The sequence below is a fragment of the Falco punctatus genome (assembly GCF_963210335.1).
Source record: "Falco punctatus genome assembly, chromosome: 7".
Lineage (NCBI taxonomy): Eukaryota > Metazoa > Chordata > Aves > Falconiformes > Falconidae > Falco > Falco punctatus.
The window spans coordinates 44,445,221-44,461,137 of NC_137587.1; the positions used below are offsets into that span (position 1 = coordinate 44,445,221).

At 41.7% G+C, this 15,917-nt stretch overlaps 1 protein-coding gene and 1 long non-coding RNA gene across 6 annotated transcripts in view; one reads left to right on the top strand and one right to left on the bottom strand.

The window, feature by feature from the left end:
* Nucleotides 1–15,917, top strand: part of AHNAK2 (AHNAK nucleoprotein 2) — a 58,203-nt gene that overhangs the window by 12,632 nt on the left and 29,654 nt on the right. For 2 of the 5 annotated variants that reach the window (XM_080397287.1, XM_080397288.1), the window contains exon 2: nt 15,066–15,142. Coding sequence is in view for 3 of the 5 variants with exons in the window: in XM_080397284.1 (XP_080253410.1) it covers nt 15,053–15,142 (90 nt within the window). In the remaining 2 variants the exon portion in view is untranslated. Of the gene's footprint in view, nt 1–15,037; nt 15,143–15,917 lie in introns of those variants that run through there. The other 3 variants (XM_080397284.1, XM_080397286.1, XM_080397285.1) reach the window with 2 other exon arrangements.
* Nucleotides 38–15,909, bottom strand: LOC308067831. The gene is made up of 2 exons (XR_013929768.1): nt 15,688–15,909; nt 38–15,113 (listed from the first exon to the last, which is right to left on the bottom strand). It is a non-coding gene; the product is annotated as an uncharacterized lncRNA (long non-coding RNA).

Genomic DNA, 15,917 nt, shown 5'->3' on the forward strand with positions numbered 1-15,917 from the left:
TATAGCAACAAACAAAAGCATTAGTCAGAAACTGGCATGAAGCTATAAACACATATTTTTTTGTGATATTACCCAGAGTTAGCTTAGTTTATGCAGTACATTGTTGCCACACAACTGCATCGTAGTTAGACTACTATGCATGTTGAACAGGAACTTCATAGAAAACCCAGAGAGTATAGTGCGAAGAAATAAGCAAGTATGTTAACTGATGTTGTCATCTGAAGATCACAAGCCAAATTCTGCTATTGCACTGGTATAAATCCAGCTGAGCTCCCTCAGGATACATGCTTAGGTCAGGGGACAAAATCTGAATCTATATCTACTGAATAAGAGCAAAACTGTCATCAAGGAAATAAACACTCACTTTGCCTTTGCTGTTTTCACCTCCATAATTTTGCTCAGCAAAATGATTAGAGGTAAGCATTATCAGATTGCAGTAGATGGTTTAAGTTGGCTGCCAACACGCTTGGAAAACATCTGCAGCATGGCAGGGAGAGCGAGGCTTGGTTCAAGATAGTCCCTCTCGGGTTGTGCCTACGCCGCACTGGGAAGGTGCAGTTCGTGCAGAGGCATTGCCTATCCAGCCGGCCTGGGGACAGGCAGGGGTGGTTTGTGCAGCAAGTACTGACGTCCCGGGGGGGGGGGGCTGGCTGGGTTTGTACAGTGGTCACTGAAATCCCACAGCTAAACAGCCTCTAGTCCCTGAATCAGCTGGTTTAGAGGTTGCCTTGAAGGCTCCATCGAAGTGGTGATTTTTGCCTAGGCAGGATAGGCACATTCCTGTTAATGCTTTATTCCAACCATTTGTCTTCTCTTCACTGCACCTTTTCAGGAACACGAGCCCTCCTCTTTTTTGACAGCTGCATTTAATAAAAAGCACATGCATGAAAAATGTGTTTTCCAGTATCCCTGAACTGGCACTGTTCAGCAAGGAGAGCTTAAACTTCCCTAGAAATTGTTCAGATACATTTTCAGACCCCTCTCTTGAGACATCTAGCTGCGAAGTGTTCGTGACCTTCCCTGCTGCAGAGGTGCGCAGAGTAACATAAGTAGTATCCACATGTGTCCAAGCAATAAAAGCAGCAAAACCCTCAAAACCTTCTTTGTATCTACCAGTCCAGAAGTTTTTGACTGGGTCAGTTGTTCCAGCTGCAGAGGATAATCCCACAGCAACATATAGTTTGCACATGTGTGCAGAGGCCCTCTGAGAATTGCCTCTCAAAGTCCAGGGATCAAGAACAAGACCTAGCACCAAGGATTTGTCAAGCTGTGTTCCGAAACCAAAGAGCTCTTATTCCCAACCACACACAAAAGCACAAGAACATGCCCCAGGAGATCCTACATTTCAGCCCTGGCCCTATTCACTGTGCTTTGCTTAGTGTTATTGGTTCTGGGTCCTACACACCTGAGACCCTGGCGTCTTTTCAAAGCTTTTAAAAATAATCTTACTATGGTAGGTTTACCTGGTGTAGAAGTGTAAAAGGACCTGTTTTTCAGTTATCAGATCCTGAAGTAGGACTCACTCTGGGCTACGTGTGGGTTGTCTTTACCCTTTTCCCATCTGCACCCAGTTACATCAAGCCCTGCATTGAAAGATGTCACACACTTTATTTCTCTGAAAACAGGAGAGCTCCGGCTGGCTGTCTTCTTTGCAAAGATCATCTCAGTGTTTTTCTCTTTCCTTTACTCCCTTTTGGTCAAACGGGGACAGAACTTCCCAATAAATGCAAAGTGTGATTAAGTAGCATTCAAAGTACTTGCAATGAAGAAAAAGCAAATTCTGCCCTTGGTGTAGTTGCAGAATGCTGTCAAAACTGACCCAAACAGCAGTATATAAAGCAAATATTTCAGTCATTGCTGAAATGTTTTAGACATCTCAGTTCATGGCGGACTTTGGGACTCCACTATTTAAACCTGTTGCAGTAAGATGATGGAGATTTTTGTTTGTTGATGGTAAAATGACAATTATTCCATCTTGTAAACAGTAGACAGGATAATTTTACAGTAGCAGTCATTCTCCTTTTCTGGTTTTATTGACTGTGAGCTATGTATGGTGGTGGGGCAAGGAACACAAACACACCTTCCTCAGGAGAAAGCAACAGTCTCTCTGCTGCACGTGATGAACCACAGCTCACAGACAGAAAGCAGAGTCCTCACTGGGGCCATTGGATGAGGCAGCATCTAAGAGAGCATAAGTAGTAAAACGCCATTAGTTTTAAAATACTCTTTGCAAGGATGTGCAGGCGAACCTACAGATGGACAAGGAGCATCTCCAGGTGTCTCCCATTCTATCCTCTTGCACTCAAACTCTCCATAGCTCCACATATCAAGGTGGTCATTGCCCTTCTTCAAAGGAGATCACCCTCCTGTTGCACAGATTTAAATCACTCTGAATGAGCCACCCGAGAGAAGAATCAGATCCACCTACTTGCAGTAGATCTCTCAGGCTGTAACTGAAGCCCTGGGGTCTTCCCTTTCCTTATACTAGTTTTGTATTGGTACAAGGCTGTTGATTTCAGTAGATTCAGTAGATAAGATCTAGCTAAAGGGAAAAATGTAATTTTCTCTCCCTTATACGTTAGCCTGAATCTAGCAGAACTGTTCATTGAGAAAAACGCTACCATGTGCCTTCAGAAAGAATGCATCCCAATTTAGCGGGGTTAAAAAATATTTAACCTGTGTGTGAATAGACCATTATGATAAAGTTAATTATTTCTATAAGATATCGTTATTATCTTATTGCAGAGAGGCTGTGAATATTTGGAAATGTGCATCAGCCTTAGGGTTGATAACCAAATCCAAGAAATAGTCCTCTTAGTGCATTCAAACAACTCCACCCATCTCAATTCATTCACCAGTTACGACATGGATGAACTGCAGTGTAGGTAATTTCTTGCTATTTGAGTTTTTAACAAAAAAGAAATCCAGAACTACAATAATGACTCTTTAAAAAAATGGCTTCTCCCCATCATTTATACTAGCCTCCGTGAAAAACTGAAATCCATTTCCTTAACCAAACTGTGTTTTCCTCTATTAGGCGAGCATGCTGGTTTGTTATTTTTGGGTGCCTCAGTACTGGCTAGAAAGCACAGAGAGGGAAAATGAGCACTGAATCATTTAAAAACCACATGCAAAGATTTAAGTGGTTGTTTTTTTTTTTTTTGCAAAAACATAACACGATGAAAGTTTGTCATCTTCAGTTTTCCCTTCTATAACTTAACGTACACTTAAAATTTCAATGCTTTTCAGTCTTATATCTAATTATTTCTAATATCAAACAATAAAGATTAAGTTCACAGATTTAATTTGTAAAAGATGACACTTCTCAAATGGCAAGTTTGGAAAATGCTGGGGCAAGGTATACATCTGCTAGGGAAAAAACTTCAAAAAAGAGGTTAAACCAAATGAATTGAAATAAGGAGACAACATCTTTTAAAAGAACTTTGTAGGTCACCTGTTGAATTCTTTTGAAATCTGACCTATTTTGGACTGAAAGACAAGTTTTAAGTTAATTTATTCAGATTTGAATTACACTGATGCGAACAGAACTATACTAATTAATTTATTTATCTGACTCAATGGATCAATTTATCTGTAAATGAGATTTTGTGTTTTTTGTAAACCCACAGTCTGCATCCAGAAATTCTCTCTAATTTTAAAGGCACTCTCCTACACCACACAAAACCAAAAGTAAGTGAGCTGTGCCAAATACTGTTTTGCTACCATCACTGTTTGTTGACAGAAGAGATTTTTATCTTAACAAAGCAAGGGAACTGCTAACTTTATCTTTGATGTAAAACATTTTCCCATAATAATTTTCTGTCACCTTTATCCCATATCTCTTGTATTACATATACATTAAGGAATTTAAAAGCTTAAATGATATTTGCTTCTGTGATGATTTACATCCAAACAAGTTGCCCGGGGAATTTTCTCTCAAACTGAAAACCTGTTTCCAAGGGCAGATATTTATATAACCCCCCCCATAAAAGGTTGTGGAAAAACTACAAGGTTTTTGTTGCATTCCTGTTTTGAGAGGGGCTATGCTCGGCATACCAGAGCGACAGCCAAAGTAGCATCACTCCATTAATATTCCTGCATCTAGACACTTAATTTTGCACTGAATTTTATCAGTGAAGTAAGTCTTCCTAGATCATAAGGATCTTTAATGTGAACTCTCTCTCTCCATGTATGTATATATATGTTTATATATAAATAGAAAATGTTTTACTGTGCATTGATTCTGGTGAGGAAATTTTATAAGCAGTGGTTCTGAAGAGCAGTTTGAGCTGAAAATTCTGTTTCTAATTTGGAGCAGTAAGTGCCCTTTATATAAAGCCTGTATCAGTTGTGTTGGGCTTTTTGCATGATGTTAATAGATCCTTTATTCTTATTCTCATCTTAAGACCTATCCTTAGCAGGCAAATGTGCTCTTTATGAAAACCACCAAGAATTAGCATCCTCCTTTAATGCATCAGAGAAAGGACAAAGGGTAGTCAAGGTCCCTTGCTACCTCTCTGGGGCAGTACTGGGCTACCTTAAGAGACAGCTGGGGGCTGTGGCCACTGCTTCTGGAGCAATACTGATCCTGTGCCCAGAGAAACTGAGTGTCCAGGGCTGCCAATCAAGCCTACATGGGCAAGATGATCATTTTTAATACATGTATTCATTTGATTAATTTCTAAATCTGAGCAGGGCTGCGCTTTGGCAGTGGAACAGGCAATCTGCTCTGGGAGAAGCTTGGATTCTTGGGGATGTGAATCAGCAAGGAGGAGGAATGTGGGAAAGTTAACTTGTGTAAGCTTTATGGGTCTTATCTGCAATAGGCACCCACCTGCCTCTGCTTCGAGGCAGGTCGTGATAAGAGCTGAGTTCACAGCTATCTGACAGGGAGGACAGTAGGAATCAACTGCCCCTTGCTCTAAGAGGAAGGCAGCTTGGTGTTCGCTTTCCAAGGCTAGTTTGTTGTATCAGTGAAGGGGTTTCTTTCCAAGGGAAAAAAGCTGCAACATGTCTAATCAATATACAGATACTGAAATAACGCAGAGTAGTTCCTACTAGGATTTCTGAAGCTGGTATGGTGGTGAACAAGTGAGAGTACTTCACTTGCAACATGTCCCTGCAGCCCTTCTTGAAATCCGGACCATCCAGATGAACAGTGACACCCTGGGTGATTTTAGCCGGGTATTCGTGCAACTGTTTACAGCACTGGTAGAGACTCAATCACAAGTAAATGCAGTATATCCCAAGAGATAAAATTGTTGAGAGTCCCAGGAGATAAAACTGTTGAGGATCACAGTGGGTTAGACAAGTCTTTATTGCTTTATTTGGCTGTGAATCTCCAGCTGACTTTTGCACTGTCCAATTCTGGTTCAGTCCCGGGGTTAGGACATACGTAATAATTGCTAAAAGGTGATTCTTTTCTACTGACTTTGTGAGAATAGATACCCTGCAGTCTAGGAAAATTCATAATTGATAATTATCAGAGAGGGTCCTAATGTCACACCATCATCACAATAATTATACACCAGAACGCCACGGGAATTCATGCAGGAAGTAAAACACACGTTTGAAACTCATTCTGTCACGTAAAACCTGAGAGAGAGGAAAATTCCTGCCTAAGACAAGCAAACCCACAGACGAAGGGTAGGACACTGCACCTAGCCTCTAGGCAATTAGACTAATTTTAGTCAGACTAAAACTACAGAGATAATGCAGAACTTGTACTTCTGAGACAGAACCATTGGGTAGGGGAAACAGCCAGCAAACCTCTGCTCATCTGGTGGGTGCCATGAGCATTTCTCCAGCTGCCTTTTTCGCTCTGCCACTTGCAGCTGCATTTTAGCTAGCGAGGGGAGGGATGGACCAGGAGGAGAAATCCGGGTATCAGCCATGGCTTCCTGCTTTTCCTGTCTCTTTTGGACATCATCCTAGTCATGTTCTCACCACAAACTTTGGTTGAGAGCTTATTTTCAAACACTATGTTACTTCTATGAAACATTATTCTTTTTTAGCAACAGGTGAAATATTGGACTAATAAAATACTTTAGTAAATATTTTATTCTTGTACCAGAAGAGTTATCTGGATCTGGCCAAATTGTATTTCAGATATAGCCAGGTAACCAAAAAAATGGTGATAGCTGGATGAAACTCATTAACCCAGGATCTGGGAAATTTCAATTTGACAGTTGTAAAAAAAAAAAGAAAAAAAGTCCCCTGTGCTTTTTATGTTTCAATAGGACTCAAGCTGAGAAAGTCTGTGCAGAGACCCACCAGAGTGATTTGTTTTCGTGCTCTGGAATGTCCTATGAATTCTATTAAGGTTATCTCTACCACCAGAGGAAAGATGGACTACTGTAAGAATACTGATCGGTCTCACTAAAGGTTTTGCTCCTAATGTGAAGTGTGAGCAGGCATGTTTTTAATAGTTTTAAATCTGTGAGCAGAGCTTATCAATAAACACCCACTCATGGGAAAGCCATTCCCTCTCCTTTTTGTCTGGGGGTTGCTAGTTTCTCTTTTTATGGTAGTGTTTGTATCTGTTCTTCATTGCCAGTGCTCTTCCACTTCGTCCTTGGTATTAGCCAACCTATAGAAAATGCTCCATAAAATCCTGCAGAGCTCAGTATGGTCTGTAAGAAACCTTAGTTCCCTAGACTTTTCTCTACTTGGATGTACTTTGCAGAGCAGAGTGCCGTTCCTTTTGATAAAAGTAGGAGCTAAATTCACGGACAGGTCTCCAGCCAGGCAAGGAGATTGAGGATTGTCACATATATTTTCTGGTTTTGGAAGGTTTTGAGATGAGATGATTTGAAAGCTTTTAATGAAGTACTCTAACTGCCGACAAGGGCAGCTTAACATACCAAGGCACTGAATCAAAACATCTTGTTCATGCCTTGAATGGAAGGAAACTATTCACACGCTGGTTATTTGGGAGTAGCTGCTCCTTTGGCTTTGCTGTGGTACAAGCCCCTGCTTTTGGCTCCAAAGTCTGAGCTACATCCATCACCGTACAGGTATGCAGCGACAGAATGCAGCCGGGGGGCATTACCAAACCAAATACAAAACAAAGGCAGGAGTATAGCTTCAACACAGGACTAACTGGTCCTGACAGCATCCCACAGATAATAAGGCCTGTTAAACCCCTTTGGCAGCAAAATCTTATCTCGATTCCACAGATTAGCCCTTTGTCTTCATCCCACAGAAACAGTTAGGGACATCATGATTTCAAGGCTTGGTGCAGAGGTCCTATTCCCCAGCACCAGGCAGAGGGGAAACACTAAAGGGGAGATGCTATTCCTCACTTTGTCACTTTTTCTGAGGCAGAGCAGCTGCTCTTTCCACTGTGGCAATCGTTCATTTCTGAGTTGACAAGCTGGTTTGTCAAGGTGGAGCTACCGGGGTGCCCCTGCTGCCTTGCTGGCAGTGGTTCAAGTGAAGTGACATTACATTCCTGCGATGGAGGGCTGGGAGAGGCAGCCTTCTCTGTGACATTGCATCCATATCTCCCCATTGCCATGTATCCTGCCCGGATAAAGTGACAGCCACGGCATTCCCATTGCGGTCCTGCCATGCCCCAGAGCCCTGCCCAGCAGTTGTAACTCAGTCCTGGGATCTTGCAGGACAATGGAATGAATCTAGGTCTCTGGAATGTGCTAGGAAATCTCTGTGGAAGATGAACGTCTTGGTTTTTTTGCTGTTTTTTTCCGCAGCATAGCTGGAGCTGCTTACTGGGAATTCCATGGGCCCCCTGGAGCTCATGGTCAAGGCCACACAGACTGTGCAAGAGCCCGTGCCATAAGCTATGCTTTAAAGCCTGTGGCAGCTCCCTCAAGGAATACCATGCGTGCATAAAAGAGTTCCTTTGACATGTTCAGATTCTTATCTCTGCCAGCTGATGCTTGCAGGATCATTTTCCTCCAGCATTGCTTGCTTGGAAGAACATGACTCCTCCACCAAATTGCATAGGAGGATTTGGGTGGTGGGGGTGATTGCTCTGAACTACCGCAGCCAAGCCCCCCGCACTGAGCAGCCCCGCTACACTCCTGTGTTCCTGATTGTCCTTGGTCATGGTCTTTACACTTAACACTGACATTTACCCTTAAGCTAATTCACAGCAGGACCCGAGGTGCCGTGTTAGAGAAGATGCTCTTTGCCACGTAGCCTAGAGACAAGGAATCTGCCTGCCATGGTTTGCTTCTTTTTGACAGCAGAGCTTGAAGGATGACAGCATCACTAGGCTTTCAGTCCTCTTTAAGGTAGTGCTAGGTTACTACTTCCATTTGTGACTGGAGCTGAAAAAAAAAACTCGGGGGGAAACAAATAGTGAAACATTTCAGGCCACTGCTGATACTGAGGAACTATTTTTGGGCTTGCACATGTCATTTGCACAACATTTTTAGCGCAAGGATTGGCAAATCCTGGTTTGCCAAGCCGATTGATGCAGTTAGCAGAACACAAAGATTTGCTTGTGGGTTCAGAGATCTTTAGCACAGTTGATTTTGGAAAGTGGTGAAAACAGTTATTTTAAAGTGCCAAAATCTCATGTTTATATCCAGAAAATGGTAGCTGAGATGGAAAAGGTGGTTCTTTTGCTGTCATTGTAACGCTTTCTGGGAGGGCTTTTAAAGAAAATCTGGTTTAAGCCATTTTTCAGTTATGGGAGCTTTAAGGAAACGAAACCAAGAATGGAATAGCTTATATGCTTGATGACACTGTCTAGCTGAAGTGGCTTTTTAATTAGCTCATTGAGCTACATTTATCCATCAGTCACTAGCCTTCTGGGATATCCTGGAAAACACAAAGAATACACTGCAAGGTGCGTTAATCTAATAACTTACCAAAATAGTAGAGGCAGTGGATTGGGATGGGTATAAAAAAGAAGATAACCTGGAAACTGGAGCACTGAGGTTGCCAAAGAAAAAGTAGAGTGTTCAAATTGCTGCCCTTTTGCCCACAACCCCGAAGTGAAAAATTTCTCTTAATAAACTACGGTCAGGTGAACTTACCTATCTAAAAGAGTGCTCTTCAGAGGCTGAGATGAATGCCAGGCATGTGCATAGCGTTCCTGTTACCAAGTGCTTTCCTGAACTGGAACCCACGATTTTAAATATTCTAACTATTCTAGATATTCCTTATTTCAAATATAAGAAGTGAATCAGAAGCAGCGGTGGGGCTTTGCAGCAGCACTGCTCAGGTGGCTGTGAGAGCTCTGAGGGAAGAAAAGGAATCCCAGTAATTGCGATACCTGCCAGAGAAGGAGAACAAGCTGTGCGGAAAAAACCCCAGGCACACTACCCACTTTGAGAAAGGGATTTAATTTTAAAAATAAGGAGGAATTCTGAAGTGATGCATTAGCAGTATCTAGCCGTGCATGTGTGAGAAGTGACAGACCCAGGACAGGGTGCCTGAGGGCACAGGGGCAGGCAATTTGGCAGGTACAAGAACTGATGGTCACAGGAGGAGAGGTCTGATACAGGAGCTAGCTGAAGGTGTCCATGACAGCAGCAGTGCACAACCTTATTTACAACAAGAAGAAAAGCAGATGAGGGAGCACTGTGGAAACTGCTGACCTACATGTATGAATTCTTTGCTGGGTCAAACACAGTGCTAACAATGACAATAATATTAAATTGTTATTATTGTTGTTGTTTGTCTTGCTCCTCCTTCTCCTTATCAATAATACAAATTGGGTTATGTGCCCGGAGTGAGCTTTGCACTGTCAGAAAAGTCCCGATCTAAAGACATCTCAGCCTTCCTCACACGTCAAGGGATGAGTCTCCTAGCTGGCTGTGGACTCAAAGCTATCGATTTCCACAACACTGCACAATCACAGCAAATTTCTGATCACAGCTTTTCTGCACACATCATTTCTGCACAATCAGATTTCTGATCACAGCTAAGAAATGGCAACTAGTAAATGCCAAAATCCTAGTAAAGGCACAGGTTGTGACTTTCATATATTAATGAATAATAATAATAGAGTGAGAAAATCATACAAGTTTTCACCTGTGAACAAAGGTTTACCACAGACCAGGTTTCTGCCTTTTAAGAGAAATTATCTGTTGAAATTAAGTTAGATAACTCATACCAGTCAGTACATGGCAAGAAGGAACCTCTTCTCCCTGTGAAGATATTGCTTGAGAATGAGCAATATTTAACCTGCATCTTTGTAAGAAATACGTGCATTGCAACTCTTGTCAGTTTTAACTGATCTAAATTGAAATCCCAGGGGAAACAATACAACAAGAGCATTCTAATTCTCTCTGGCAAAAACCAGATTAAAATTAAATAAAATAGAAAAAAAAACCCAACCCAAACAAAAAACAAAACAAGCCACTTCTAGCAGGAAAGATAATGCCTGAGAAGTTGATGCAAGGAAAAGTTACATCCTTAAAGTCACTACATTGATATGCAAACATTAGTATAAAATCTTAAAAAGCAGAACACTCAAATCCAAGAATTGCAGAGAAAGGGATATAATTTGGAAGCAAGGAAGCTAAAATGATCAGCAAAGAATGTTATTGTTTGTTGGTTTTATTCTTTAATAACATCTCCAGTATTCTTATTTGCTGTTTTATTTAATTTTAAAGTATATGGATTATGGTGATTTTATACATCAGTGTCCCAATTAAAGCTAAGTTTCTCTTCATTTTATACAATACATTAAAGCACAACTGATTTGAATCCAATGACATTGTCATACTTGAAATTGATTATAATGTCTCAAATACGGTTTTGGAGACTGTTACCCACTGAATGTGGATCCCAAAAAAATAACCTGGTTTTACATTTTTGTGGTGTTACCTAAAACAGTCCAGCTGGGTTTCTAGATTAGAGATAAAATAATGTTTTTTTAAATTGCATTTAAAAAAGCAAATACACTTTTCAGTCATATGATGTGAAAATATTCTGGCCTATGTAACTCCTACTGCCTACGTTCGAAAAATTCCCTTGTTCTGAAGTCAGTTCAGTGGCTATTAGAAGTAGTCACTGATGTAAATTCCATCTTGTTTGTGAAAATATTTTGAACAAAGCATTGATTGTCCAGGGTTTATAAAAAAAGTTTAAACCTATAAAATGTTGGCATTGCTACTATTTGGGGCATGAGAATGACATGCATATAAATCATAGTTCATTGGCACAGTCTTTTATACACAGAAAGAAGCCATTGCTGAAAAAGGAATTCATCAACGTGCTGTAATTCCTCTCTTTTATAGATTGGTTTTGTGAAGTATTCTGAACTGGGAAAAAATCTGAAGCAAATCTTAGCCTACAGTAGGAATCAGGGGCACAAGAAGTCTTTTATGCCATGAATTAGCTATGGTAGAGGGGCACAGTAAGCAGACTTGGGGGAAACAAGGGCGGATGGAAAGGCCTCAGTGTGAAGTTTCGGGAGGGAAGGTCATTTGTGTAGCTGATGTCCCTTCATGCCATCTCAGCCACAGCTCTATTAGCTCTGGCAACAGTAATCTGTTCCTCCCTTTTGTAGGAAAGATTTCCTACAAACATATCACCATTTAGGAGAGGTAACAGTTTACTAAGGCTGTCACAGGACTGTGTCCCTTCCTACCCATCATGAGGTGGGTGAAAGAGGCCGTTTATGCTGACAGGTTTTCTTCTTAACAGCAAGGGATTTTTCTGGCAACATTTTGGCAAACCTTGATCTGCAGCCCCTCCAGCAAGGACAGGAAGAGCAATCGCCTGCCAATACTTGGCCAAGCATGTGAAGCCACCCTTGTGCCTCATACACCACTGCTTTGCTTGATCAGCAGCTGATGAAAAATAAGAAAATTCTCTTCTGGCCCAGGCCCAGATGAGATGTCTTCCAGGGCAGATCTACCTTTCTACATCTGTGCTGAACAAGAATCAGCAGTGTCATCTGCTGCTTTAAAATGGCATCCTGATGGGAAATAAGTGTTCAGGTCTCACTGCAGGAAGTGATCTAATTCTCTTGGATTTTATGAGTAGCCTGGTCTTAGCAATGGGAAGATTTTGAAGGTGTTGGCCACCTAATCATTCTAAGAATCCTTTGTTTAAAACATCTGGTTTTAAAATTTTCACCTCTGTCAAACCTGTAGGGTAGCTGCAGTACCCTAGACTCGAAGGGTATGCCCCACTAGATGGTGAAAAATCAACAGCACAGACTACACAGGACCACGCAGGTCCTGAGAAAGGAGTACCCCTACTTGCATTGCTCCAGTTTTAGACAACTAAAATGTCACTGAAGTTACACCAGAATAAAGCAAGAGAAGCAGCAGTGAACTTGACCCAAGAATTCTCCCCAAAAATTCTTTTTCTTTTCCACTAGCAAAACTATTGGCAGCCACCAGGGATCAATGCTGTAATTACCCTTGAAGTGCTGCAGTGAAGAGCAAACATTCTAGCAATCCAAGCAATATTTTGTTCAGTCATTCTGTTGGACTGCAGCACTTGTGAGTGGGATTCTTGCAAGTGAAAAATACAGCAGTGCCACAAGGCTAAGTCCTTGCTATTTCTTGGAATTTTAGTAATAGCCATAAAATTTGCTGTTGGCGTCTGAATCTTTAGAAGCCATAAGCAAATTAAACAATCAAGCTTCAGTCCTGCAGTTCTTCTCATATGATGCTTATTAAAATACATGTGGTGAAGATCTTCATGAAGGTATTCCAGAATTTTCAAGCCAAAATGTCTAAAGTCAGGTTCTTAAATCCACATCTAAATTTTTAAACAAAGTTATGTTTATTTTCCTATTTTCTTGAGCTTCTGAAAATTGCAAATGCTAGAGCTTTTGAAAAAAAAAAGCCAGTTTACACAGTTCTTTAATCTGAATTAGGGTGTGCATTAAGACCGCTTTCTAGAATTGTCCATTGCAGGCATCAGAACTAGTCCTCTGAAGGTGTGGTCTGCAGCCCTAATGTGTTCTGAGTCGATCCTAGTTCTCTGAAGCTAAAATACCACAGGAGAACTGATTAAGATGATGTACCTATGCCTGTGTACCTATGATGTACCTATGAGGATGCCTTCTATTCTGTCGAATTTGGAAACTTGGCCCACAGACTGAAATGGGGTATTCCCACTGGAAGCATGCTATTTCCATTCACATTGAGGAAGCGGTCCATCACTGATAACATGGCATAACCCTTTCAAAATCCTGCCTGTACTAAATAATTTCATTTTCAAAAAAGCCAAGGAAAAAATAAATGTAAGATATTAGAAAACTACGAGGAAAGGCTAGCAAAATCACAGCGATTTTAACAAGAGCTTGGCAACTTGTGCAAGTTAATGACTACATTAATGTATTAAGTTGTGCCAGCTTGCCTGAACACACAGCATGCAATATCCACATCCAGAAATGTTGTGTTCCAGGCAAGGATTCTTCATTTAAAGTAGGCAATGAAGGAGCTGTACAGTTCTGCTTGTGGTTCTATTCTTTAGCATTCAAGCATATCTTAAAGCCAGAGGATCTGTTTAGGAGAGCCAAATCTATGAATACTACTGACAGTTGCAGAACTGGGTGTGAGAGAGCTAGACAGCCTGATGGCTTGAAAAAAATATGGAGCATGAAGACAGGAAAGAGACATAGTTGTCAGGACAAGGATTTGTGTGTGTATTAGAATAGCCTGTGCATCAGGGAATGTGTCATTCAGCCACACTGTCCTCTACTGGCTAATCTTGGATCTCTGAAAATGATAATCTATTCATACTTCCACTCTTCAGTACCTGATTTCGGGCATTTCAACAGTATCAAACTTGCAAACAACCCATCTCCTTCACCTCATCTCTCTCTGCCCTCATGCTTTTAAAACACAAGAAAACAGAGTCTTTACGACTATCAAAGCTTCATGATGTAGACTCTCCAGCTCCTGTCTTAAGACCTCTGTCAGAAGCAAGGAAGGGTTTCAGGATAGGGTATTTAAATCAATTTAATGTATTGTCAGTTAAAGAACTTTTAGTTACTGAGGCAGATATTTTTAAAAAAGTAAAACCACTCAGGGAAAAACACCTCAGCTCCCCTCTGTACACCTCTCCTCCCCTCTTTCTGGTCTCCAGTCCCCTCACTGTGGGCTACACTCAATCCCTTTGGGGATGTGAGGGCTGCGACAGGAGATGGGGGTCAGCAGATGCTGGCTGCTTTTCTTTTTCCACTCTTTACTTCTTGCTCAGTTGCCCCAATGTGGGTTCCTCCACTAGCTGCTGGACCACCAGAGCTGAGCCTTCTCCTTTCTGCCCTTGCTCAGGCAGCTTTTCTTCCTTTGGCCCCTGGTTGAGATCCTATTTTGCTCCAGCAACTTTCCTGCTCTGCCATCTCTCCTCTATCCTCCTGCTCTCGTGTGGTCTTCTCTGTCTTTCTCTTTCTCCTTTAGTGGTGGTGTCTTTTCCTCAGCATTTACCACTCTTTCTTACGTGCATTTTCACAGAGGTGCTAGAAACCCCTCTGATCGGTTCAGCATTGTAGGCGGAGCTGGCTGCAAGAGTCTGTATCCAGTGCAGGGTGGTCCATGACCTCTTCCCACAGAGACCACCCCACAGGCACACCATGGCCAAAACCCTGCCAACTGTGCCCAATACACACCTCAATCCCTCCTTGGTAATTAAAATATATATATATACACATAAAAAATCTGGCCAATTCTAGTTTTGTTCTCTCCAATCTGGGAACTTTCATCCTTTACAGTTGTCTTTACATTTCTGAATATGAATATTTCTGGTGTCTTTGGAAAGACTGGCCTGATGAGTTCTGAGATAAGGAGGGTGGTGAGGCACTGGCACAGGCTACCCAGAGAAGCTGTGGATGCCCCATCCCTGGCAGTGCTCAAGGCCAGGCTGGATGGGGCTGGGAGCAACCTGGTCTGGTGGAAGGTGTCCCTGCCCATGGCAGGGGGGTGGAACTAGATGATTTTTAAGGTCCCTTCTAACCCAAACCGTTCTGTGATTCTATGAATCTAAAGAAAAACAGGCCTTTCTGTAGCTGGCCCATGCACGTCCCTCAGGTGTGCTGTGGCAGAGAGCTTCGGCTGGCAAGCTGACTGTCCTGTGCTCTGTGTGGCTCCTGCAGACACCAACAACCTCAATGCTGCTTTCAGGTTCTGGACGACAGCTGAGACCGGCTGAGCCTCCAGGAGATGCTGATGCTGAAGCAGATAGAGAAGACGAAGATTCTGTGAGTTTTTTTTAATTGGGTTTCTTTGGGATGGACGTTTGGCAGCTGACTTGTTAAAATGGGATCTGAAATGTTTTATTTATAGCTGGGCCTTGCTGGTGAATTTTCTCCCCATTAAAAATGTATTTCTGCTCAAGATTCTCCTGCCAGCTCAAAAGCCAGAATGATGCTTCAATATAAAGTGATCTGCTCTTTGCCATGATTCACCAGCATAAGTTTAATACCAAGACTTAGCAAAATGCTACATGGCTGTTGACTACAGTAACTTACAGCTTTAGCAAGTTTATGTTCCCTATCATTTGGCTCCAGAAGGAAGCATGCTAATTCCTTGTCAGCAGAAATTCCTGCTGGGACTCTTCCATAGTTTGCTTGTCCATAGAGGACAATAAAGTTTGATGCAGGATGCAAAGATTAGATGTGCAAATAAAGCAGAGGAGGGAATATTTATTGCCTTTTTTAATTATTACCAACTGATCTGTCAGTATTTTCAGTCTGTTCAGCCCACAGATACATACAATACATAAAAAACCCAAAAATCAGCATACCATTGCTTTTGTCTCTCAGGTATCTGTTCTTGAGTAACATCCTTAAATGAGAGCAGTGTTTATTCTTGACCTAAGGAAAGAGTTGCTGGTTATTCTACATCCACCATTACTGATGAAAGATTTGTATACAGAAGGAGACTCATACCTAAGTAGAAAAACTCTCCTAAAAAAACCCTCATCCACTGTTTAGTGGTGACCGTTCCTTTCCCACCACTCATTTCTTTTCCACA